Here is a 27037-nt window from a genome sequence, read left to right as displayed (position 1 = left end):
CTATGCTCAAATGGTTTCGGACACAAATTGCAAAATGCATTGCCATGCCATCACGCTGGAACCACAGTTCATGTTGAATGTCCAATGGCATATCTTGCAAAAACTCTACCAGCACTTGTTGCAGGAATATCAGGTACCTGCCACCCATTAGGTGGGGAGGAAGGATGCACAGCCCAATCACGTGACCATCCCAAATGTGGCTGTTTTGAGTGTTTAAAACATCTTCCCTGTTGAAATGTGCTTCATTGGTGAACAAAATTTGCCTTGGAACCTGAGGAAAATCCACACTATTGTTTAAAAACCAAGTACAGAATTGACATATGATGCAAAATCTGCCAGGCGCATGGTGTGTATCTTTTGAGGGTGATACAAGTGGAGTTCCTGTTAATGCATAACACACTAGACAGACACGTGAGACACATATAAGTGATGTGCAATGGCTTGAGTGCTCATCAATGGGTTCCATTCAACTTGTTGAAGCACTTTCTCTTCCAATATGGCATTGTGCCGCCTTTGTGGGTCATCAGTTTGCTCTATCACTTTTCCACAGCCATTGTTCTGCTCTGGCAAACATAGGATGAGATTGAGTCACACAATTTGGGCCTGTACTTGTGGTACAGGTGTTGTGCTTCTCTTCCATTACAGTGAGCTTCACCATAGATTAACACTATATTTGTGTACTCTGTGAAAGCATACTTGGTCATCTTGTAATTGCAGTACTAATCATCATAATGTTAACTGACACATCAGAGGAAGAATGAAAACAAGGCAGATGCAAACAGAGGATATCACATGACATCATGTCATCATACCATCCATGGATGTGAGTAGCCTACCATAACAGGCAAACTACTTAAGAAACATCTAGTGTATGGTAAAGTAGCTCTTGAGTTCATTGTAACATAGAAACAAACCATTTCCAAACATGGGTTTGTGTTTAAAATGTAACCTATTAAGTCCCCTCCATAACCTCTACAAGTGTGCAACATGAATTATGAAACACCCTGTATATCTGGTTCTACAACCCTCATGTTTATTCATTTGTATAAAGGTAAATTAGGGCAAATATAGTTTCTTCTCATCATTGTAATGTTGATAACTAAGGAAAAGAGCATTAAACTGCACCCAGCAGAACTGAAACAATATGAAGAATAGAGGTGGTGCCATCTATAGGAAAAACTATAATAATTTCAAAACAGTTGACGTGACTACCTTTTTTAACCTAAAGCTATAAGAAAGTTGTTGTTGTTGTTTTAGTCTTGAGTCTAAAGACTGGTTTGATGCAGTTCTCCACACTAGTCCACCCAGTGCAAGCCCTTCATCTACGAGTAACTACTGCAGCCTACATAACTTTGAATCTGCTTACTATAATCATGCCTACATTTCCCTCTACAATTCCCCTCCCCCCTCCCCCCCCCCCTCCCTCCTCCCTTACCCCAGCACTTCCTTCCATTACCAAACTAACAATTACTTCTTGTATCAGTATGTGTCCTGTGAACCAATCCCTTCTTTTAATCAAGTTGTGCTATAAATTTCTTTTTTCCCTAATTTGCTTTGGTCCATCCTCATTGGTTATTTAATCTATCCATCTGTTCTTCAGCATTCTTCTGTAGCACCACTTTTCAAGAGCTTCTATTCTTTCTTGTTGGAGTTTCTTATCATCCTAGTTTTACTTCTGTACAGGGCAACACCCTAGACAAAAAAACTTTTAGAAAAGACTTCATAACATCTAAATTTATATTTGATGTTAACAATTTTTTTCATTTTCAGAAATGCTTATATTGCTGTAGCTGGTCTACATTTTATATCCTCTGTATTCTGACATCATGTATTTTGCTGCCCAGGCACCAAACCTTATTTACTACCTTCAGTTTCCCATTTCCTCATATAATTCCCTCGACATCACCTGATTTAATTTAAGTATATTCCATTGCACTTCTTTTATTTTTGTTAATATTCATCATATAATCTCTTTTCAAGACGCTATCAAATCTGTTCAGTTGCTATTTCAAGTCCTTTACTGTCCATGACAGAATGTCATTAGCATCTACATCTGCATCTACATGATTACTCTGCAGTTCACAGTTAAGTCTCTGGCAGAGGATTCATCGAACCACCTACAATGCATATCTCTAATATTCCACTCTCAAACAGCACATGGGAAAAACAAACACTTTAGTCTTTCTGTATGAGCCCTGATTTTTCTTATTTTATTATGATGATCATTTCTCTCTATGTAGGTGGGTGCCAATAAAATATTTTCGCACTCTGAGGAGAAAGATGGTTATTGAAATTTCATGAGAAGTTCCTGCCGCAGCAAAAAATGCATTTGTTTTAATGACTGCCACCCCAATCTATATATCATGTCCATGGCATTCTCTCTCTTACTTTACAATAATACAAAATTAAATGCCCATTTTTGAGCTTTTATGATTTCTCTGTCAATCGTATCTGATGCAGATACCATATTACACAGCAGTACTCCAGAAGAATGGGGACAAGCGTAGTTTAAGCCTGCTCTTTAGTAGACCTGTTACATTTTCAAAGTGCTCTGCCAATAAATCACTGTCTTTGCGTTGCTTTCGCCACAGCATTTTCAATGCAGTCATTCCAATTTAAATAATTCATTATTGCAAGCCATAAGTATTTAGTTCAGTTTACAGCCCTTAGATTTGTGTGATTTATCACTAAATGAAAAGTTAGTGGATTCCTTTTAGTGCTCATGGGAATGACGTCACACTTATCATTATTTAGAGTCAATTTCCACTTTTATACCATACAGATATCATGTCTAAATCATTCTGCAGTTCAGTTTGATCATCTGATGACTTTACAAGATGGTAAATGACAGCATCATCTGCAAACAATCTGAAGGGACTGTTCAGATTGTCTCCTAAACTGTTTATGTAGATCAGGAAAGCAGAGAGCCTGTAATACTTCATTATAGACTGCCAGATATTACTTCCATTTTACTTGATGATTTTCCATTGATTACTATGTACTGTGAATTTTCTGACTGGAAATCATGAATCCAGTCCCACAACAGAAATGATACTCCATAGGCACGCTATTTGATTAGAAGTAAATGGTATCAAAAGCCTTCTGGAAATCTAAAAATGTGGATTCAATTTGATTTCTCCTGTCGATAGCACACATTACTTTATGAGAATAAGAAGCTAGTTGTGTTTCACAAAAATGATATTTTCTGAATTCGTGCTGGCTGTTTGTCAATAAATCATTTTCTTTGAGGTAATTCATCATGTTTGAGCACATTATATGTTCCAAAATCTTACTGCAAACTAACATTAGTGATATGGATGTGTAATTCAGTACATTACTCTCTGGGGTATTGGTCTGCCTCATGCAACTTTCCAGTCTCTGAGTACGGATCTTTCCACTAGCAAGTGGTTGTATGCGATTGCCAAGTATGGAGCTATTGTATCAGCATACTCTGAAAGGAACCTGAGTGTTTTGCAATCTGGTCCAGAGGCCATGCCTTTATTAAGTGATGTATGCTGCTTCGCTACATTGAGGATATCTACTTCTAAGTTACTCATGTTGGCAGTTGTTCTTGATTTGAATTCTGGAATATTTATTTTGTCTTCTTTTGGGAAGGAATTTCAAAAAATGATGTATAGTAACTCTGCCTTAGTGGAAGTGTCATCAATAACATCACCATTGTTATTGTGCAGTGAAGATATTAATTGGGTATAGCCACTGATGTAATTTACATACACCCAGAATATCTTTGGGTTTTCTACCAGATTTCAAGACAGAGTTTCATTGTGGAAATGATTAAATGCCTCTCACATTAAAATTTATGCTACATTTTGAGCTTCATTAAAACTTCACCAAATTTGGGGACTTTGTGTTCTATTATTTGGCCTCTCTCTCTCTAATCCATGAGCTTTGAGATTGGGGCATGGATCAGAATGCAAAAAAGGTCAGATTATCAGAATGTACAGAAAAATACAGATTTTCATTAAAATAAACAATCTCTGAACTAAAAGGTGATACTGTATGTCGATGTATAAAGCATTGCAATAAGCTACATAAAAGCTGTTGTTATTATTACATATTGAAAAAGAGCAATACTGCACAGTATATATGTACTGTACTGTGTGTACAGTACATATGTGTTGTACTGTAAAAATTGAAGGTAGCCTATACACCAGTAAAAAATTACATAGGAAGTAAGTCAGGTATAGATTTTTGTGTAGCAAATGAAATTCTAAACTTAGCTGCACTATTCCTCCATGTCTTGATCCACAAAATGTCCATAAGTGTTGTAGGTGAGTTCTGTTCGATGTGCTGCAGGGCAGTATCAAAAGTGCTCTTGGTATCGATGTATGAAAACTGGGTGTGGGGTTCATCATCATCACTGTCTGAGTCCTTGTTCACAGTTTCTTCACCATTCTTTTACAAAGCAGCAGCAACAGTCCTTGAGCTCTTCGCTGTTTTTACAGTCTTTGTCACATTGGGCAATCCACTCCTCAACCTTACTGGCAGGGACATTCAGTTGTACAGTTTGTAGATCTTTAATGATTTCTTGCATGTCAATATTTTGCTCACCTTCAATCTGCTCATTTTTGGTCATAACATCCAGCCAAAGCTTACGCCAGTTTGTCAGGTTTTAGTTTCTCCAACGCTGAGAGATTTCATAGCTTCAAGTACATTACAATCCTTCTTGGGGCTTTCTAAAATTGAGCTGATTTTCTGTGATACCACCTCTTTAACCATTCTCTCACTCCCTGCATTGCTATCCACAATTCCCTGTATGCCCTGAACAGTTTGGATGCTCGGTGACCTTTGTCTGGACTCCAGGCCACGTTGGGATCCCAGGGAATGAACTCACTGATAGCCTGGCCACCTGATTCTTGAGATTGGTATAGCCTGGCCACCTGATTCTTGAGATTGGTATTATGGAAACAGAACTTCGATCGGTATTACACTGTCAAGTTTTAGGTGCCCATGGAATGGCTCACTCTAACTTCAATGAACTACAGGTGATAAAGGAGACTTTGAATCTGTTGAGGTCCTTCATGAGGTCTCTCACGAGGACCCTACTGGCCTTTTCTGGCTTCACATAGGCCATACTAGGCTGACTCATGGTCAACTCCTCCATAGTGAGGAAACATCCCACTGTCAGTATAGCTCCTGTTTGACAGTGTTCACATTTTGGTGGACTGCCCCAACATAGCCACACTGTGACAGACTCATAATCTCCCTGACTTGTTACCCCTGGTGTTAAGAGACAATGCCCCGGCATCTGACTTAGTTTACATTTTATTTGTTAAACAGGCCTTTACCACTCTAAGAGAGACCCACTTAACCTTGTCAGCCCATGTAGGCGTTGGCAGAACACTCTGTTGCCTCCTCTGCCGAGACCAGGGATTCTACTGTACTTTGTGTTTATTTTTGGTGGGTTTGGACGTTATGGTACTCAGGTTAGACATAACAACCTTGTGGTCACCAATCCTTGTATCTATCATGATGTTCCCTATTTGGTCAGGATATTTGTTGCTAAGAGCTCAAGTATGTTTTCACAGCCATTTACACTTTGAGTGGGCTGCTGAACTAATTGTTCCATTTCGTTTTCTGAGTAGGCATTCAGTAAGATTTTGGATGACATTTTATGTCTACCACTGACTTTAAACATAAATTTTCACCAACCTATCAAGAGTAGATTGAAGTCACCACAAACAATAATTGTATGACTGGGGTGCCTATTTGAAATGAGACTCAAGTTTTCTTTGACATGTTCAGCAACTGTATCATCAGAGTTGGGGGTCAATAAAAGAAACCAATTATAAATTTATTCCTATTGTCAAGTAAAACCTTGACCCACACTGGAGAACTGTCTACCACAATTACACTGGAAGGTAAACTATTTCTGACAACAATAAACAGTCCACCAACAACAGTATTTAATCTATCCTTTCTGCACATGGTTCCTTCATTTGTAAAAATTTCAGGTAAACTTATTTCCAGCTTTGGCCAGCTTTCTGTGCCTACAGCGATTTGAGTTCTACATCTGCATCTACATCTACACTTGCGCGGATACTCTGCAAATCTTAAGTGCCTGGCAGAGGTTTCATCAAACCACCTCAATAATTCTTGTTATTCCAATCTCAAACAGCATGTGGAAAAAGCTAACACCTATATATGTCCATGTGTGCTCTGATTCCCCTTATTTTATTATGATGATCATTTCTCCCTATGTAGGTTGGCATCAAAAAAATACTTTTGCATTCGGAGGAGAAAGTTGGTGATTGAAATTTCATGAGAAGATTCTGTCACAATGAAAAATGCCTTTGCTTTAATAATGGCCACTCCAAATCCTGTATCATGCCAGTGATACTCTCTCCCCTATTTCTTGATAATACAAAATGTGCTGCTCTTCTTTGAACTTTCTCAATGTACTCTGTTAATCCTATCTGGTAAGGATCCCACACTGCACAGCTACTCCAAAAGACGACAGACAGTCATAGTTTAGGCAGTCTCTTTAGTAGATACATTGCATCTTCTAAGTGTTCTGCCAGCAAGACACAGTATTTGGTTCACCTTCCCCGTAACATTTTCTGTGCATTCTTTCCAATTTAAGTTGTTCATAATTGTAATTCCTAGGTATCTAGTTGAATTTATCGCCTTTAAATTTGACTGATTTGTCGTGTAACTAAAGTTTAATGTTTTAATTTTAGTACTCATGTGGATGACCTCACACTTTTCATTATTTAGGGTCAGTTGCCAATTTTTGCACCATGTGTATATCTTTTCTGAATCGTTTTGCAATTTGTTTTGATCTTCTGGTGAATCTACTAGACAATAAATGACAGCATCATCTGCAAACAACCTAACACGGCTGCTCAGATTGTCTCCTAAACCATTTATATAGATAATGAACAGCAGAGGGCCTATAATGCTTTCTATTAGTACCTGGAGCTCTGGTTCTTTCCCATCACACTTTCAGCAGTTTAGATCTATAATATTGGTTGTTGCTATCTCTCTCTTCGTCCAGTGTTTGTCCTGCACCCTATTAAACTGGAGCCCATTTTGCACTTTCCCGAGACCAAACTTCAAAGATTTCATTTCTTTTTCCCCAAATTTTAGTTTCCAAATTTCTCCTTCATTTCCTTTGCAGCTTGCTCAATGTACAGATTGAGTAAAATGGGGCATAGGCTACAACCCTGCCCCACTCTCTTCTCAAATACTGTTTCCCTTTCATGTTCTTCACTCCCATAACTGCAGTTTGATTTCTGTACAAGTTTTAAATAATCTTTCACTCTGTGTTTTATTTCCACTACCTTCAGAACTTCAAAGATTGTGTTACTTGCCTCGCATGTTCCTACATTTCCTGACCCCAAGCTGACCTACACTTCAGCACCTGCCTTCTTTGGAACTATTATATTCTTCTAGAAGTATGTAGGTATTTCCCCTACTTTATACAACGTATCTTGTGCACCAGGTGGAATAGTTCTGTCATGGCTCTTCCAGGGATCTCAAAAATTCTACTCCAGGGGCCTTGTTTTTTCTTAGGTCTTTCAATAATATTACCCTCAAGCTCATTTCCCTGGCATAGCCCTTGTGTTTATTCCTTCTACTTTTTGTCTTTCCCTTCTTTGCTTAGTACTGTCTTTCCATCTAAGCTGTTTATATTCATACAACTACTTTTCCTACAGGTGGCATCTATCTTTTCCCAAATTATGTATGTTTCTACAGTCTTGCATTTGTCCTCTAGCCATTCCTGTTTAGCCATTTTGCATTTCCTATCAATTTCATTTTGTAAATGTCTTGAGTCGCCTCTCACCTACTTCATTTGCTCCATTTTTATATTTTATCCTTTCATCATTTACCTGTATGATCTTCTGCTGCCTTCACTATTTCATCTCTCTAAGCTACCCATTTGTCTTCTATGAAATTCCTTTCCCCTGTTTTAGTCCAATGTTACCTTTGTAATTTCTTCAATTGTTGTTTGCAATTCATAATCAGTAAATTGTGGTCAGAATCCTCACCTACCCTTGGAAATGTCTTAAAGTTTAAAATCTGGTTATGAAATTGTCATCTTATGATTGTATAATCATTCTGAAACCTTCCTGTGTCACTGGGGTTCTACCCCATATAGACCCTTCTTTCATGATTCTTAAACCAAACATTGGTGATTATTAAGTTATGTTCTTTGCTAAATTCTACCAGGCGTCTTCCTCTTTCCCACATTGCATGTTTCCCTACTATTTTCCACCTCTTCCTTTTCCTATTACTGAATTCCAGTTACCCATCACAGTTAAATTTTTCTGTTTCCCTTAACTACCTAAGTAATTTCCTTCATCTCATCATACATTCTTTCAATCTCTTCATCATCTGCAGAGCTATTAGGCATATAGACTTCTACTACTGGGGTGGGGGTTCAGTTTGTGTCTGTCTTGACTATGTACTGTAATAGTAGCTAACCTTCATTCTTATTTTCTTATTCATTATTAGGCCCATTTCTGCATTACGTGCATTTGATTTTGTGTTGAAAACCCTGTGTTGACCTGACGTTGTGTTCTTCCCGCCACCACACTTTGCTGATTCCCAAAATATGTAACTACAACCTATCCATTTCTATTTTTAAATTCTCTAACCTGCCTATCTGATTAAGGGAGCTAACATATCATGCTATGGTCCACAAAATTCCAGTTTTGTTTCTCCTTCTGAGAGTATCCTTCTGAGTAATTGCCACCCTGAAATCTGAATATGGGATTATTTTACCTTTGCAATGTTTTGCCCAATAGAAGTCATTATCGTTGCTTTGTACAGTAGAGCTACATGTCTTCGGAAAATGCAACTGGTGTAGTTTCCCCTTGCTTTCACATTACCAACATAGCAAGACCTTGTTGGCTAATGTTACAAGGCCACATCAGTCTATTATTGAGACTGTTGTCCCAGCAGCTACTGAAAAGGTCACTGCCTCTCTTCTGAAATCATGTGTTAGTCTGGATGCTCCACATATAACCCTCCATTTTGATTGAAATTAAGGTAGAGCTGCCTGTATTATTGAGGCACATGAACCACTCCGTCTCAGCAAGGACCATGGTTCATGGAGGGGATTGTTACAGACTAGCAGTATACTTCAAATAATTACAAGAAATCTTCGAGGAAGTCTAAAAAAAAATAAAAAAATGAAATGTGTACTGCTATCAGTTGGTGAAGAGTAGGAAACAATAATTTGAGATGCTTCTAGTATTAATTCTTAGAAAAATTCAGGGTGGAAAGAAGGAAAGATCTAGAAATGTTTTGCAAAACTTGTAATTTGAAATCATTTGTAACTTTATTATCTGCAGTATGTGTGAAATGCCAGTACTCAATACAGTTAGCACGGGTACTACACAGGCCATGTGTGACTTGTTAGCAACTGGGGAACAGAACCCCTTGAGTCAAATAAACTCTCTGTGGTAACTGAACCATGGGGTTCATAGCATCCAAACACATACTCGGCATGTGGCTGGTGTGGGCGGCTAATGGCTGAGCAGACAGCAACTCTCGACATAAGTGCATGGTTAGGTTCAGGATGAATGAATTCTACAGGAACACTGGCTTATTCTCTTGCAAATAAGCTCCTCTGCCAGTGGTTCTACCCATATGATGCGAAGCATTGACCCTCCATGGCAGGATTCTGAGCTATTGTGCTTCTATTGGGATGTCTGCTAGTGGAGATACTAAAGTTAAATTTCATCATCATCAGTCATTTGACACTCACTGCTGTTTGAAAACCGTCTCTACACTTTTCCATGCAATACAATCTGCAGCTTAATGCAGCAATACTTCTGCATGTTTTTTTAATGAAACCAGTAACCTTCCATCTCATTGATGTCTTGGTTTCTTGTCTCTTGGAATCCAAAAAAGAACTTCCTTGGACCATTTGCAGCTCATTCAGCATGCTACTTGTCACAAATACCTTAATATCAGTTTCTCATAATTAAATATTACACTCTAGTCAGTTGATCCATTTCTTTGTTTTCCTGTCTCCTAGTTGTTCACACTCTGCAATTTTCCATTGGTCACTGAACAACACTAAGTTTTTTGGTAATAAACACTATCGTAAATTTTAGTTTGGAGACATTTAAGAAGCTTATGTTGGGAAGCTTTGCTTAGTTGATCAGTGTACTCTAGACCAGAATACTCTTCCCTATATTTTGTTTACTGTCCATCCAATTATTTTCTTATACAAAAAATAGTGAATTAGTTCTGTGACTTCATTATTAATTTACACTGCTTTTTTCTTGATGTCTTTGTTAAGCTCTTCTATTCATTGTTGGAGTTTATCTACACTAGAAGCATGACAGTGTTTCTGCGGAAATGAAGGTGCTTCAAGTATGTTCCATTAAGATGTATTCCTTACTCAGTTTCCATGTTTGAGGATCTGAAGACATTTTCAAAGACTGTTGAGAAAAATTAAAGTTTCAGTAAAAGAAAATATTGTTAATTGTGCGGGCATCTGACATAAAAAAATAGGGTATGTTGGATACATGTATGAAACTAGTGTTCCTCCATTTTTTTATCAAATTCACTTTTGAACGAATGATGTTGGCACCCTTTATACTGTAGAATAATATTATTTATACTAAAGAGCTTATTTGTCTTGTTTTGATGTTGTACTATTGTGTAATGTAAGCAAATGGATTCATATTCAGATGAATATTACAAATTCAAAACATTACTATTTCAGGTAACATTGAGTACACCTGCCCTGCATCAAATGACTGTGAAATAAACAAGCGCCGACGTAAAGCGTGTCAAGCCTGTAGGTTCCAGAAGTGCTTGCGAATGGGTATGCTGAAGGAAGGTGTGCGTTTAGATAGAGTGCGAGGTGGGCGGCAGAAATACCGTCGAAATCCAGACACATTGTTCCCAAGTACTCAGCCTCAACACTTCTCTATGCAACCTGGGAAACCAGCACCAACACTTGAAGGTTTGTAAATTCATAATCATTATCAGGTTCAAGGTGGGTGTTATCTTATGTGTGTGCTGGTTACTTTTGATTGTGAATGGCATTTAACTTTACAGTAAACATATTGAGAGATTCTTGTCTCAGTAGTGAAACATTACATCCCATGAAGAAAATGAATTCTCAGGTTATTTGTGCCCCCAAAATATACATTTTATAGTAAAAAACTCATAAAATAATTGACTTTAGTGTGCAGTGTCATGAAATATTAAAAACATGGAATACTTTCAGTGCAGCCACAGAAGTGAACAACTTTTAGAGTACTTTCTTATTCTATAATAAATGGCAATGGAAGAGAATGTTGATGAAGATTAAAAGGGAGGTATGATACTGCATGAGGAATTTGACAAAGCACTGAAAGACTTAAGTTGAAACAAGGCCCCAGGAGTAGATAACACTCTGTTAGAGATACTGATAGGCTTGGGAGAGCCAGCCATGACAAAAATCTTCCATCTGGTGAGCAAGATGTATGAGACAGGAAAAATACCCTCAGACTTCAAGAAGAGTATAATAATTCTGATTCCAAAGAAAACAGTTGCTGACAGGTGTGAAAATTATCAGACTATCAGTTTAATAAGTTACGGTTGCAAAATACTAAGATAGATCCTTTAGAGAAGAATGGAAAAACCAGTTGAAGCTGACCTTAAGGAAGGCCAAAAGCTTTTGACAATGTTGAGCTTTTGACAATGTTGACTGGAATACTCTCTTTCGAATTCTAAGTATGGCAGGGGTAAAAGACAGGGAGTGAAAGGCTATTTACAATTTGTATGGAAACCAGATGGCAGTTATAAGAGTCCAGGGACATGAAAGGGAAGTAGTGGTTGAGAAGGGAATGAGGCAGGGTTGTAGCCTATCTTCGATATTATTCAATCTGTATATTGAGCAAGCAGTAAAGGAAACAAAAGAAAAATTTGGAGTAGAATTAAAGTCCAGGGAGAAGAAATAAAAACTTTGAGATTTGCTGATGACATTGTAAATCTGTCAGAGACAGAAAAGGACTTGGACGATCATTTGAACAGAGTGGACAGTGTCTTGAAAGGAGGATACAAGATGAACACCAATAAAAGCAAAATGAGGATAATGGAACTTAGTCGAATTAAATCAGTTTAAGGCGAGGGAATTAGATTAGGAAGTGAGATACTTAAAGAAGCAGATTAGTTTTGTTATTTGGAAAGCAAAATAACTGATGATGGTTGAATAGGGAAGACATAAAGTGTAGACTGGCAATGGCAAGAAAAGTGTTTCTAAAGAAGACAAATTTGTTAGCATCAAGTGTAAAGTGTCAGATAGTCCTTTCTGAAAGTATTTATATGGAATGAATGTGGATGGTAAGCAGTTTAGACAAGAAGAGAATAGGAGCTTTTGAAATGTGGCGCTACAGAAAAATGCTGAAGATTAGATGAGTAGATCACATGACTAATAAGGAGGTATTGAACAGAATTGGTGAGAAGAGGAATTCGTGGCACAACTTGACTAGAAGAAGGGATTGGTTGGTAGGACACATTCTGAGGCATCAAGGGATCACAAATTTAATAATGGAGGTAAGCATGGGGGGTAAAATTCATAGAGGCAGACGAAGAGATGAATACAGTAAGCAGATTCAGAATGATGTAGGTTGTAATAGTTACTCAGAGATGAAAAGGCTTGCATAGGATAGAGTAGCATGGCGAGCTGCATCAAACCAGGTCTTTGGACTGAACACCACCACCACCACCACCACCACAACAACAACAACATTAACAATAACAATAAATGGCATCGACAAAATAATGGTCTCACCCGGAACAGAGTCCTGGGCTCTCTTTTATTTAATCTATACACCAACACCAGACCATACTAGCTATTTCTTATATGTCAGTGAACTCCCTATTACCACTCGAGGAAAGAGCTTTGAGGAACTAAAAGGGAAACTGGAAAACATGTTAAACACCATGTCTGAAAATTACCAAGAGAACTCCCTTAAACTGTACCACCTTAAGATACAATTTAATACTTCCCTCTTCCACCAAAACAAGGAAAAAGAAAGCTGAATGTTATCTGGGATGGCAACAACTTGGGACACACAGACAAACCAACATACCAGAGTGTCATGCTGGGCAAGTCACTGATATACAAATATCACTGTGAGAATATCCATCAAAAGGTTGTTGCCAGGAACATCATCTTGAGGAAACTAACAAATAGTAAATGGGTAGCCCGACCAACTGTATTAAGAACAACTGTTAGAGCTCTTTGCTTTTCCACGGCAGAATATACATGCCACTTATGGTCCATGTCCCAGGTGTAAGTCCTGCAAGACATTTCTTAGTACTGAGCTGAATGAGGCCCTTGATGAATTATACTGCCTCACAAGAGACGCTAAGTGGCAATAAATCAAACTAGAAGATTTTGAGAACAGTGGATTGCATCAGAACGGATGTAATGCTGCTCTAAACAAATCTAATTGAATGGGGTTCCAAAGATGAAGCAAACAACAAATGAAACTGTGGTGAAGTCCGGGACATGGAACATCTTTTACAATGTTCCAGCTACCCCACGAGATATACCATCAATGACGAATGGCTTGACAAGAATGAAGCACTGCACATGCCATGATATTAGATTGAAAAACTTTAAAAGAAATTATCCATACACAAAAAAGTGAAGTAAGTTTAAATAAGCAGTAGTATTTTATTTCTTACCACTGTGATCATTTATATATGTGTATCTGCTCTCTTTCATAATTTTAGTATTAAGAATCATATACAAAAGTACATCAGTTTCTAATAATCTGGGATAATATTATATGAACAAGACATATTGTAGAGTAAGGCATTTCTGCATCTGTTTTTTGTTTCACTGTTACAGAGTTTTCACATCTGTTTATAACATTGAAGTGTAATGTAATGAATTGAGTCTCATGAATGGAATAATCAGGTATAAATATTTCGGGTATTGTTTACAGTTTTATTGCCAATTTTTAATCCTATCTCAGTTATGTCTTCCATGGCAGATAACAAAATTTTAGAAGCATTATCAGCTTGTGAACCTGACATGCTGTCTGCATCTCCGGACACAACAGTATCTGATCCTGACTTACGGACAATAAGCACCCTTAGTGACCTTTATGACCGTGAGCTTGTGGGCATCATTGGCTGGGCTAAGCAGATACCTGGTATGTATCATATAATGGAGCGCACATTTTTCTGTTCTTTTGTTACCAGTATGTATGTATAAAATTACATAATATCAAATGTAAAGGGAAAAGTCATTAACCAGTATTGTGTTGACCTAAACTTGGCCTTTAAGAGCTTGTGTAGATTAATTCAGTTATTTGCCTGTTCCATGGATCATAATTGTGATCTCTTACTATGATGTGGAATGAGTCATCTCTTGCTATGATGTGGAATGAGTCAATTTTATAATTGTAGTTCAGTTTCCACAGTGAAAAGTATGGCAATATGTTGACCATTTATATGATTGTCATAACCTACTTTTATTTTTCATATGAAGTGATTTATACTTAATTATGTTCAGTCTCCCCCCCCCACATCTCTGTCTCTTTTTCTTTATATTATTACCCCTTTAAAAATTCTTCTATGATGTAAGAGGAGTTGTCCAGCAAATATGATTTCAGTTTGTGTATTAAGTTAATTTTATTATATGTTAAATTTGTTATATCACTAAGCAAATTGTCAAAGAATTATATGGATGAATAAACTGAGGTGGACTGAAGTGTTAAGTCCCATTGTGGATGATGCATGCTACTAATGAATAGATGTGTCCAGGTAACCAAAGAACAATGGAGCTCTATTAACACAGCACCTCAAGCAAGTTCAAAAGAAAGCAGCTTCTGATTAATACAGCTAAAATATCAGCCTGATTTGAAAAGAGTTTCACACCATACAAGATAACCATGCAGCCCACACATGGACTGGCTTCTATACCTCAAAGTACATTGTCTCTCCGTGGAGGGTAACACTGAGGTAGCCTGGAAATGTTTATACATGGATGTAGTTCATAGCTGACGCAATAGCGATGGTTCAACTGTTTGGATACGATATGCAAGACTATAAGCTCTGGCTGGTTGGTGCTGTGTGCTCATAAATGGAGCTCCAATTGTGAGACCAATTGTGGAGTCTGTGCTAAGCCCAGAAAACCATAAACATTGAATTTCTGATGTCAGTTGGCTTGCAGGTGGGAGACATCCTATAAATTCATCCAGTGGAAGAATACCAGGAAATTGTGCTACTGGAACATGACTTGTGGTGAGATAGTGCTGGCTGTAGCATCACTGTGTACAGAAAACATAATGCCACCAGATACTGTGGTGGTGGCTCCTGTAGGCATGATGTCCCATGTTTGTGTTGCTGGCACCTTGCAAGGGCAGGGCAGGAAATGTGGTACACAGCTACTATGTAGTTGTTGGTTGTGCTGCAGTTGCTAGACAAAGTTACAGCATCCCTCTTCCTATGGAGGAAACGGTGCACCCATCTCACTGGGTTGATGGCTGTAATGTAAATGACAACCGAGGATACATCACCCATTCTTCCCCAAGGGAGAGATGGTGAAACCATCATGGAGAAGAATTGCCTTACAAAGAGGGGGGGAAGACAGCAGGACCAAGCTTGTTTTGAAACTTCCAAGACCAGAGAACAGGAGCACTAAGAAGTCCATCTGGTGTCCCCTGGAGAGAGCCCTGAAGAGAAGAGACAGGCACTCAGCTGGGAGTATGAGGCCCCAGAGATCACAGCAGACAATCGTGATCAGAGACATCTGGGGACAGTGATCAGGGTGGGTCGGCACTGGGCAGGGTTGAGGAGAAGGCACGGTGCATGCTGTGAAGTTGCCTGTTGGAGAAGAAAGCAAAGGCATGATGTGAGTGTGACCTACATTGAGAAGGAAAGAGGCCCAGGAGAGGAAGGAGGGCACCAAGAATGAGGACTGAGTGTCAGCAGCTGGCAGCAAGGAAGATGTAACCTAGGATGACTTGTCAGGAGGTGATAACCCAAGGACAGGAGAGTCAGAAGAGAGCAGAGTGACTCCACCATTAGATGAAGAGAGGGAGTTCATGGAGGAGATGAGTGTTGAGGGCACAGGAAGCACCAGAGAGGGTGGCGAGGGAGCTGGTGACATTGGTGCCTGTGCAAGCGCCAGAGCCCATGGAGGCACTGGGGCCTGTGGTGGGGCTGGGGCCACTGTAGATGATGGAACCAAGGAGGCAACACAGGAGGCTGAGCTGGCGGAGGAGGCCAGGAGACACTCCCTCTTTGCAGTATGCAGAGATGAGGAGGAAGTGTGCCAGTTGTGCAAGGAAGGTGAATCATTAATCCAAGGCATCATTGAACTCCAGAAGAGATGCCTCCTGGGACGCGGCAAGGTAGGAGTAGGCAAAATGCAACAGGGAATAACAATACTAATGTGCTAATAGTAAACTGCAGGAGCGTCTACAGAAAGGTCCCAGAACTGCTCTCATTAATAAACGGTCACAACGCCCATATAGTACTAGGGTCAGAAAGTTGGCTGAAACCAGACATAAACAGTAATGAAATCCTAAACTCAGATTGGAATGTACTCGTATACCGCAGAGACAGGCTGGACAGTGAAGGGGGAGGCGTGTTTATAGCGATAAGAAGTGCAATAGTATCGAAGGAAATTGACGGAGACCCGAAATGTGAAATGATTTGGGTGAAGGTCACGGTTAAAGCAGGCTCAGACATGGTAATTGGATGTCTCTATAGGCCCCCTGGCTCAGCAGCTGTTGTGGCTGAGCACCTGAAGGATAATTTGGAAAATATTTCGAGTAGATTTCCCCACCATGTTATAGTTCTGGGTGGAGATTTTAATTTGCCGGATATAGACTGGGAGACTCAGACGTTCATAACGGGTGGCAGGGACAAAGAATCCAGTGACATTTTTTTAAGTGCTTTATCTGAAAACTACCTTGAGCAGTTAAACAGAGAACCGACTCGTGGCGATAACATATTAGACCTTCTGGTGACAAACAGACCCGAACTATTTGAAAAAGTTAACGCAGAACAGGGATCAGCGATCATAAAGCGGTTATGGCATCGATGATTTCAGCCGTAAATAGGAATATTAAAAATGGTAGGAAGATTTTTCTGTTTAGAAAAAGTGACAAAAAGCAGATTTCAGAGTACCTGTTGGCTCAACACAAAAGTTTTGTATCAAGTACAGATAGTGTTGAGGATCAGTGGACAAAGTTCAAAACCGTCGTACATAATGCGTTAGATGAGTATGTGCCAAGCAAGATCGTAAGAGATGGAAAAGAGCCACCGTGGTACAACAACCGAGTTAGAAAACTGCTGCGGAAGCAAAGGGAACTTCACAGCAAACATAAACATAGCCAAAGCCTTGCAGACAAACAAAAATTACACGAAGCGAAATGTAGTGTGAGGAGGGCTATGCGAGAGGTGTTCAATGAATTCGAAAGTAAAGTTCTATGTACTGACTTGGCAGAAAATCCTAAGAAATTTTGGTCTTATGTCAAAGCGGTAGGTGGATCAAAACAAAATGTCCAGACACTCTGTGACCAAAATGGTACTGAAACAGAGGATGACAGACTAAAGGCCGAAATACTAAATGTCTTTTTCCAAAGTTGTTTCACAGAGGAAGATTGCACTGTAGTTCCTTCTCTAGATTGTCGCACAGATGACAAAATGGTAGACATCGAAATAGACGACAGGGGGATAGAGAAACAATTAAAATCGCTTAAAAGAGGAAAGGCCTCTGGACCTGATGGGATACCAGTTCAATTTTACACAGAGTACGCGAAGGAACTTGCCCCCCTTCTTGCAGCGGTGTACCGTAGGTCTCTAGAAGAGTGTAGCATTCCAAAGGATTGGAAAAGGGCACAGGTCATCCCCGTTTTCAAGAAGGGACGTCGATCAGATGTGCAGAACTATAGGCCTATATCTCTAACGTAGATCAGTTGTAGAATTTTGGAACACGTATTGTGTTCGAGTATAATGACTTTTCTGGAGACTAGAAATCTACTCTGTAGGAATCAGCATGGGTTTAGAAAAAGACGGTCATGTGAAACCCAGCTTGCGCTATTCGTCCATGAGACTCAGAGGGCCATAGACACGGGTCCACAGGTAGATGCCGTGTTTCTTGACTTCCGCAAGGCGTTCGATACAGTTCCCCACAGTCGTTTAATGAACAAAGTAAGAGCATATGGATTATCAGACCAATTGTGTGATTGGATTGAGGAGTTCCTAGATAACAGGATGCAGCATGTCATTCTCAATGGAGAGAAGTCTTCCGAAGTGAGAGTGATTTCAGGTGTGCCGCAGGGGAGTGTCATAGGACCGTTGCTATTCACAATATACATAAATTACCTGGTGGATGACATTGGAAGTTCACTGAGGCTTTTTGCACGTGATGCTGTGGTGTATCGAGAGATTGTAACAATGGAAAATTGTACTGAAATGCAGGAGGATCTGCAGCGAATTGACGCATGGTGCAGGGAATGGCAATTGAATCTCAATGTAGACAAGTGTAATGTGCTGCGAATACACAGAAAGATAGATCCTTTATCATTTAGCTACAAAATAGCAGGCCAGCAACTGGAAGCAGTTAATACCATAAATTATCTGGGAGTACGCATTAGGAGTGATTTAAAATGGAATGATCATATAATGTTGATCGTCGGTAAAGCAGATGCCAGACTGAGATTCATTGGAAGAATCCTAAGGAAATGCAATCCGAAAACAAAGGAAGTAGGTTACAGTACGCATGTTCGCCCACTGCTTGAATACTGCTCAGCAGTGTGGGATCCGTACCATATAGGGTTGATAGAAGAGATAGAGAAGATCCAACGGAGAGCAGCGCGCTTCGTTACAGGATCATTTAGTAATCGCGCAAGCGTTACAGAGATGATAGATAAACTCCAGTGGAAGACTCTGCAGGAGAGACACTCAGTAGCTCGGTACGGGCTTTTGTCAAAGTTTCGAGAACATACTTTCACCGAAGAGTCAAGCAGTATATTGCTCCCTCCTACGTATATCTCGCGAAGAGACCATGAGGATAAAATCAGAGAGATTAGAGCCCACACAGAGGCATACCGACAATCCTTCTTTCCATGAACAATACGAGACTGGAATAGAAGGGAGAACCGATAGAGGTACTCAAGGTACCCTCCGCCACACACCATCAGGTGGCTTGCGGAGTATGGATGTAGATGTAGATGTAGATGTAGACAGAGATCGCGTCATCCATGCTAGAGCAGAGGCAGTGTTGGGATTGATGTGCTGCGAGATGAGAAGCCCGGAGGTATGCTGTAAGAGCTGTACTTGAGGAAGAAGCTGTGTAGACATGTCTTACATTTGAAGTGGTGCTACCACACATTGAACCAAGCAATTAACGGTGTGGAGCATCTTTGTATCTGCTGCTCTGTAACTGCACACACTCAGTCAGTGACAGTTCCAATGCTAGCTCAATCATGACAAATGAGCAGATAATATCCTTGAAACTTGGCTGACAGGTTTCTTCTTCACAACATGTAATGAATCAATCTCTGTCTCTCATTCTCACCATTTGTATGTCTGACACTGCTGACACAGTAAGAGGATTTTGTTTCATGTAATGTCTGAGAACTTCAAATTCTCATCTGAAAATCTGTGCACAGTCTATCTGTTCACACAAACACACAAGGTCAAAATCAACCAACACCAAACTATCAGTAGCTATCAGAGACTAAATTTCTCATGAGAACATTGTTTTGTCGCAGACAGTTACACCTCCAAAACAGCGAAAGGAATAGTGAACCTAAAGACTCATGAGTCCTTGTTGATGAAGTCCACAAATATGCAGAAAAACGTAGAAACAACTTCTAGTCTTCATGCACCTGAAATAGTTCCCAGAATTGAAAAGTGAAAGAAATAGAAACTGAATGTTCTCATTTAATCACAACTTTCTAACTTTTCAGAACCCTGTCATTCTGGCAACAAAACAATTTGCACCATACAGTAAACAGAAACCAAGCAAAATAAGTAAGAAATATGATTTGTTGTTATTGCAAGTGATAGAGTAAAAATTGTGCATACACATGTGAGAAGTTTTGCACATTGACCAAATAGCAAGTAGTGAGTTACATGTAATTCATGCAAGCACTGTCTTCCACAGAAAATATGCATTAACAAAGAATTTGAAAGCATGCGACATGCAATGACCATTGGCAATGCAGAAGCACCATTTAGCAAAAGCAAGTAGTCACAGTGTCTTATAACGGAAGGAAGGTGCACACAAAAGTCAAGTAAGCCGAAATAAGCACCAACAATAACTGTTTGATGTCTGAATGTGGGACGAAACAATGAAAATTATTGTGTGGGCCACACACAAGTGAAGAGAGGGAGGTTACTTTGTGGAGCACTATGTCACTGGGAAAGAAATCCCAGAACCAGAAATGCTCTTTGTAGAAAAGGTTGATCCTCATCACCATTGTCAAGTTCTATAATTGGTGATGTATGCAACTAATGAATAGATGTGCCCTGGTAGTCAAAGAAGAATGGAGCTTCACTAAGACAGCACCTCAAGCAATTTCAACTGAACGCAGTATCTGAATAATACAGCTAAAAGACCATCCTGACCTCATAAGATTTTGACACCGTACACCATAAATGTACTGCCCATGTGTGGGCTAGCTTCTATGAGAGCCGTGCCATAAGTTTTTAGCAGCAATTAAACTGGAAGTCTGATGACACTGGGATTATTTCAGTTTGAAAGAGCATTGTTTCTTGATCGTGGGGCATGTACATGGCAGTTACCCTATCATTGGATTTCAAACCATGCTGTGAATGGTGAGTGAAGACGCAGGCAATGCTGAGTCTGACACAGTGCAAGATGGATCTTTCATGCCATGATTTTTGTGCAATGATTTATTATGACTATAAAGAAAAGTTAACTGCAGAAGAGTGTCACTCTTCTCTGTTACACGTGTTTGGTGAGTCTTCCTGTTCTAGGGCCACTGGTGGAAATTGGTTTCATGTTTTTTCAAGGGCTAATGAGATGAACCTCATCTGGTCACCCAGTGATAGCAGTGACATAAGAAAACATTGGTGCTGTGAGGAAAACAATCAAAAGATGACCCTCATCCCACATTTGGTAACATTGCAGGCACATTAATTATTGGATCCACTGTGGCACAGACTATCGTTCACAATCTTTAGACCTAACTGAGAGATGTGACTAGGTTGCCATACACCTTGACAGGAGCCAAAAAACACATAAGAATGATGTCATTTTATGCTTGAAAAATTTGATGAAGGATGATACAAAGATGTAATAATGCACAAGTGATCAAATGTGGGTGTACCATTATGACTATAAATTGAAGAGGCAGTCTTCAGTATGGTGCTTTCCAGGCGAGGAACCACCAAGAAAGTCCGGAGAAGCAGCAAATGTGGAAAGAAGATGGTGGTCACTTTCTTCACCATGATGTGTCATCTCACCTCTGTGACTTTGACATGTTGCATAGCCAATGCTGAGTGATATGTGATTGAATGTCTGCTGCAAGTCATCACCATATGTGGTCATATTATTCAAAGTTGAAGGGTGGGCGCCTTCTTCTGCATCATGATGATGCCTCAGCACATGTTGCTACCAGAACAGAAGGGAAAAGCGCATATTTTACTGCACCCACCCTACTCACCTAACCTGGCTCCATGTGACTTCCTTGTGTTTCCAAAGATGAAGGAAAAAAATTGTTGGTAACAGTTTTTATCTGATCAAGAAGATAGCACAGCATACAACAGTGCTTAAGTGACTTCCATAAAGAAGCTTGGACTGAGACATTTCCCAAGTGGTTTCAAAGAGTGAAAAATGTATTAATGGCCATGGAGAGCATTTTGAAATTTGTAACAGTTACATTGTAAATAATTGTTTTATTAATTTCTGCTAAAACCTTCTAGCATAACCCTCTTATGTCTCAAAGTACACTGTCTATTATAGTGGGATATTACCAGTCTTCAGGAATGTCTAATCTCTGCAGCTTTTCACTTATAGATAGTATCAGATTTTGGAGATAAAAATGCCAGAAAGTTAACTGTTAACTTACTTTTCCTATCTTCATTCACAGATGTTTTATGGTATGATATACTAAGGTAACTTGTCACTGAGGAAGAAAGAGTTGTTGCACTTAAGCATATAATAAGGATAATATATGCTCTCCATGCCAGCACCTCTTGTACGAAGTTCATTTGAACAATTGGGCCTACTGACAGTAGCGTCACAGAACATTTACTCCCTTGTCAAGTTTGTTGTCAACAATCAAATACAATTTGAAGAGAACAGTAATATTCATAAATAGAATATAGAAGTGGAAGTGAATTAGACTATCCTTCGTGCTGCAACCGTGGACGGCACCTGCAGTCCAGCCACAATCCACACAGTGTCTTACCACAGGCTGCTGCCCTGCCGGGGTTACAGTAACACAACTGTGGGACATCACCCTGCAGCAGCTGCCGTGGTAGCTGGTGGCGACTATGTTTGCCATACACAGCACTGCTATCATTGGTACTAGCTCCCCTCTGTGAGTCAAGTGCTACTATCATGATTTCTTGGTATTCTTCTGCAGGATGGCTCCATAGAACATCACCCAACCACTTGCCAGCCAACCGACTTCAGGAGTTCACCATTTGTGTTTCTCTGGACTTAAATCCATCTGTACGAGTGATCCCACAATCATTCATCCTTTCATGGGTATGCAGTAGCCACCAGTTGGGGCCTGCAGCCTTGCATACTGCATCCAAATTACTTGTCCATAAATCCAATGTAGTATGCCTTTTTGGAAATTATATCTTTCATTCACACATATGACTTGTTTATTCTGGGGCCTTTTCAAAACCTGTTTCTCACAATGTGAGGATGGGGCTTTGAGAATGGAGATGCAGCTAAAGGTGCCAGCTATCCTAGAGCTGAAACTTCCTGGCAGATTAAAACTGTGTGCTGGACGGAGACTCGAACTCGGGACCTTTGCCTTTCGTGGGCAAGTGCTCTACCAACTGAGCTACCCAAGCATGACTCACACCCTGTCCCTACAGCTTTAATTCCGCCAGTACCTCGTCTCCTAACTTCCAAACTTTGCAGAGGCTCTCCTGCATACCTTTCAGAACTAGCACTCCTGAAAGAAAGGATATTGTGGAGACATGGCTTAGCCACAGCCTAGGGGATGTTTCCAGAATGAAATTTTCACTCTGCAGTGGAGTGTGCGCTGATATGAAACTTCCTGGCAGATTAAAACTATGTGCCGGACTGAGACTCAAACTTGGGACCTTTGCCTTTCGCGGGCAAGTGCTCTACGAACTGAGCTACCCAAGCACAACTCACACCCCACCCCACAGCTTTAATTCTGCCAGTACCTCGTCTCCTACCTTCCAAACTTTGCAGAAGCTCTCCTGCATACCTACAGATATGTACAATGGTATAAGTAAATATGGTCTGCAAACTGTGTTGTGAATAAAGGTACTAGTAAAAAAAGTAATAAATTAAAACATCATGTCTGATGCAAAAGCAAAGATATAGTAAGCAATAAACTATTTTCCATCCATCATTTTATGTGGGCTGTCAGCAAGAAAAAATATGGAAAAAGTGTGAAATTATGTGTAAAATTTGCTGGAAGTCACTAAGTGCTCTCATTATCAAATATTGGATCAGTAAAGTCCAAGTATTTGCCTGCCATCAGTTATGCTGCCTCAATACAAACATACAGTTTCTATCTGTAATACTTGTAGTATTGTGTTAAATTTTTAATCTCAGAGTATACTTCTTGATGAGTATATTATGACAGCATTATAAATTTTTAAATTTGGTCAAGAAGTTCTGGGACAGTCACTTATTATACGGATATTTTTGTCCATCAACAATGGGTACATCTTTTTCTTCATCTGCTTATTTTGTCAAGTATTATTAATGGAGTACCACATATAATTAATTCTTTCTTTTCACCTGTCATACTGTAGCTCTTGATGTACATACACAATGCGAAATATTTGCTGCCAGCTCAGCATAGCAGACAATGTGAATACATATTTAGGAATGATTGTTATTAGTGCAAACAATGAACATTTCTGCCAACATGTTGCAAACAGTGCTGCGAATAGAAACATGTTTTTAAACTTAGTGTAAATGCATCTTTAGCGTGACATACCTGGCACCTTAAACTACACTATTCACTGTGTTCTCCAATTCCCAATCATGAGTCCTTCCCTTGTCAGTTTCTTTGTCAGCTTTGAAGTCCATTTCTGTGTGACGCATAGTGTTAAATCTCCAGAGTGAATTTTCAGTGTGCAGCTGAGTTTACACTGATTTGAAGTTTCTTGGCAGATTCGAGCTGTATATTAGACCAGGACTCAAACCTGGGACCTTTGCCTTTTGTGGGCAAGTGTTTTACCAATTGTGCTATCCAATCAAGACTCACAACCCATCCACCACACAGCTTCACTTGTGCTAGTACTTCATTTCCCACCTTCCAAACTTCGCATAAATTGCCCCGCGTGCCTTGCGAGAGTATTACTCCTGGAAAAATGGATGTCAGTTAAACAACATTTTTACTATTACTAAAAGCTGCTTTTATTAATGTGTACCTTGACCCATTCCACATTCCTTAAGGTCCTCCTTTGTGGTGGAATATATAGAACCAGATGAATGAATATTCTCAGTCAATTAATCATACAGTCCGTCAAATTTAAGAAGATGTATTTCTGTATAAAACTCTTCATATTTGTATTGATGATAGTTTTCTATAAAAAATTGTTGTCAGAGTCTCGCTGCTCCAGCGAGTGTGTATTTGGGTGTCTCTGTGGTTTTGTGTGTGAATGTGTGCACTCTTACTAGAAAAAGAGCAAGAGCTCGAAGGCTAGTGTTAACTGATTTTTGGTACATGTTTCTGTGCACCCTGCATCAGTGCTTTATAGGTAAGTGGTTGTCGTTCCCTTATTTCATGTACTTTTCCATCCAGATATTTCCATTATTGTTACCTCATAGTTTTAATGTACATGTACAGCTGTGCTATTGATGACATAGCAGCTGAATATGGTAACTGAAGAAAAAAACAGTAACTTCTAAATGTAGTGACTTTTGTGGCAGCAAAGTGAGATACAGATTTATATACATTATAATTATAGGCCTAGGAAAAGAAATATATTTGGTTTTAATTTACATGAATTATCAAAACTATTATCAATAATGTTGGTCCATAACAACTAATGCAGTCTTTTTTATCATTAAAAATATCACACAGACCTAGTTAGTGAAGCTGTTTCACTCTCCTAATGTATTCTTTGATTTATTTTAGATTCCTGAATTATCATCATATTAAAAATGCTATTTACCTTCCTTCCATGCTGTAGATGGATGCCCTCTCTTCCTTTTCATCTGTGGAGTCCATGTCCAAATTTATTTGGCCACCTGTTACCATCCAATGCCCAAGCTACAATAGGTGCTTCATTTCTATTGTGTCAGTTATCATCTTGCTGGCTTATAATCTCTCCTATTGTATTATATTTTACATAATCCATTCTTGGGATGCTAGAAATTCTTATTGTGTTACTAATTACTCACAGATTATTTCAGATTTTATACAAGATTAACAATATTATGTTGCTGTTCTAGGATTCATGGAATTGTCACTGAATGATCAGATGAGGCTACTTCAGAGTACATGGGCAGAAATCCTTACTTTAACACTGACCTTTCGATCACTTACATCTGGTGGTCGCCTCAGGTTTGCATTGGATTTCAGTCTAGAGGAACAAGCTGCACGTGATTGTGGTGCCATTGAGCTTTATCAGCATGTAAGTACCTTACATGTGTTTCTTATGTATTCTTCATTTTCTTGGCCTTATCCCATCTCTTCACTAGGTTGACATGTTATTCTAAATTTGACAGTGTTAGTGGTAGCAGATGACTGAATGCCCTTCATGTCACCACCCCTTTCCCCATGGATGAAATTTATGAATCTCATCCTTTCTGCATCTAGTTTTATCCATGTGAAAATATGATAACTTTTGAAAAATGTTTGCGAGTGTTGTTCCTGATGCTGGATTTGGGCTCCAACCTAGTATTCACCTAATTGGATGTGGTAAACTGTCTAAAACCCACCTCCAGGCTGACCAGCCCTCATTTTTAATCGACCAGGGAGATTCGATCTGGGCCCATTGTGCCTCCCTGAATCCCAGAAACCAAGCATATCTATCCGTCAGGGTTTCATATGTTTCTCATACAGCTATTTTAAAGTAATTTAATGAACAAGATGATTTAAAATTTTCCCAAGAACTTGGCAATATATTTGTAAAATATTTTTTATTATACTTTTGTTTCAATCATTGCATATATACAACAGAAGACTTTGTGAAATGTGCTTCATAGTGTCTATACGACAAAAAGGGTCCAAGATTTAGCAATAAAATTAAATAAGTAATAGAAAGAAATCTCAGTTTGCACCAGCCATGAAAGTAAACATCTGCCTTGTATCTCAATGGTCACCTTGTCTGGCTGCTATGTGGAGGCTGCAGGTTCAATTTCTGGTACTGCAAGGATTTTTTTCATGGCAGAAGGGCTGTAATGTGGTGTACTCAGTCTTGTGATGCCAATTGAGGTGCTACTTCAATGAGAAATAGCAGCTCCAAGATCCAGAAAGTTGACGAATAGCTGGGAGAGTGGTGTGCTGACCCCATGTGCCTCCATATTGCATGCATATGATGCAGTTTACAGAAGATGACACGATGGTATGTCGGTCCCGATTTGCCCATCTGTGCCGGAATGTGGAGCTTCATACATGCATTCGAACATGCATGTGCCCATAAGCATGAACAAGTAGTCTAGATGATCTAGAATAAGAGTACTTCTTGTGTGATATGAAATAAAGTGTCCTAGTCATTTTCATTACCCAGGAACTAAGTTGACAAGGCTTGGCCTGTTGAATCTCCTTCAAAGCTGATATGATATTGTTGGTGATTTTTGTACTTAATCCCTTAATAATACCATTAACTCTAATACACTCCCTTGTTTTTGCCATATAATATTTTTGTGCCCCCTTGAAAATGTTATGAAAAG

The 27037-nt window shown here is 39.3% G+C and overlaps 1 protein-coding gene across 7 annotated transcripts in view; it reads left to right on the top strand.

The window, feature by feature from the left end:
* The window catches only part of LOC126177072 (steroid hormone receptor ERR1), a 474719-nt gene that overhangs the window by 432308 nt on the left and 15374 nt on the right, over positions 1-27037 (top strand). For all 7 annotated transcript variants that reach the window (XM_049924364.1, XM_049924347.1, XM_049924332.1 and 4 more), the window contains 3 exons: positions 10706-10948; positions 13977-14138; positions 25595-25776. In XM_049924364.1, the coding sequence (XP_049780321.1) occupies positions 10706-10948; positions 13977-14138; positions 25595-25776 (587 nt within the window). The remainder of the gene's footprint in view (positions 1-10705; positions 10949-13976; positions 14139-25594; positions 25777-27037) is intronic.

This window comes from Schistocerca cancellata, chromosome 1, assembly GCF_023864275.1.
Source record: "Schistocerca cancellata isolate TAMUIC-IGC-003103 chromosome 1, iqSchCanc2.1, whole genome shotgun sequence".
NCBI lineage: Eukaryota > Metazoa > Arthropoda > Insecta > Orthoptera > Acrididae > Schistocerca > Schistocerca cancellata.
The sequence above is the reverse complement of the archived record's forward strand: the minus strand, read 5'-3'. Positions and strand labels throughout refer to the sequence as shown.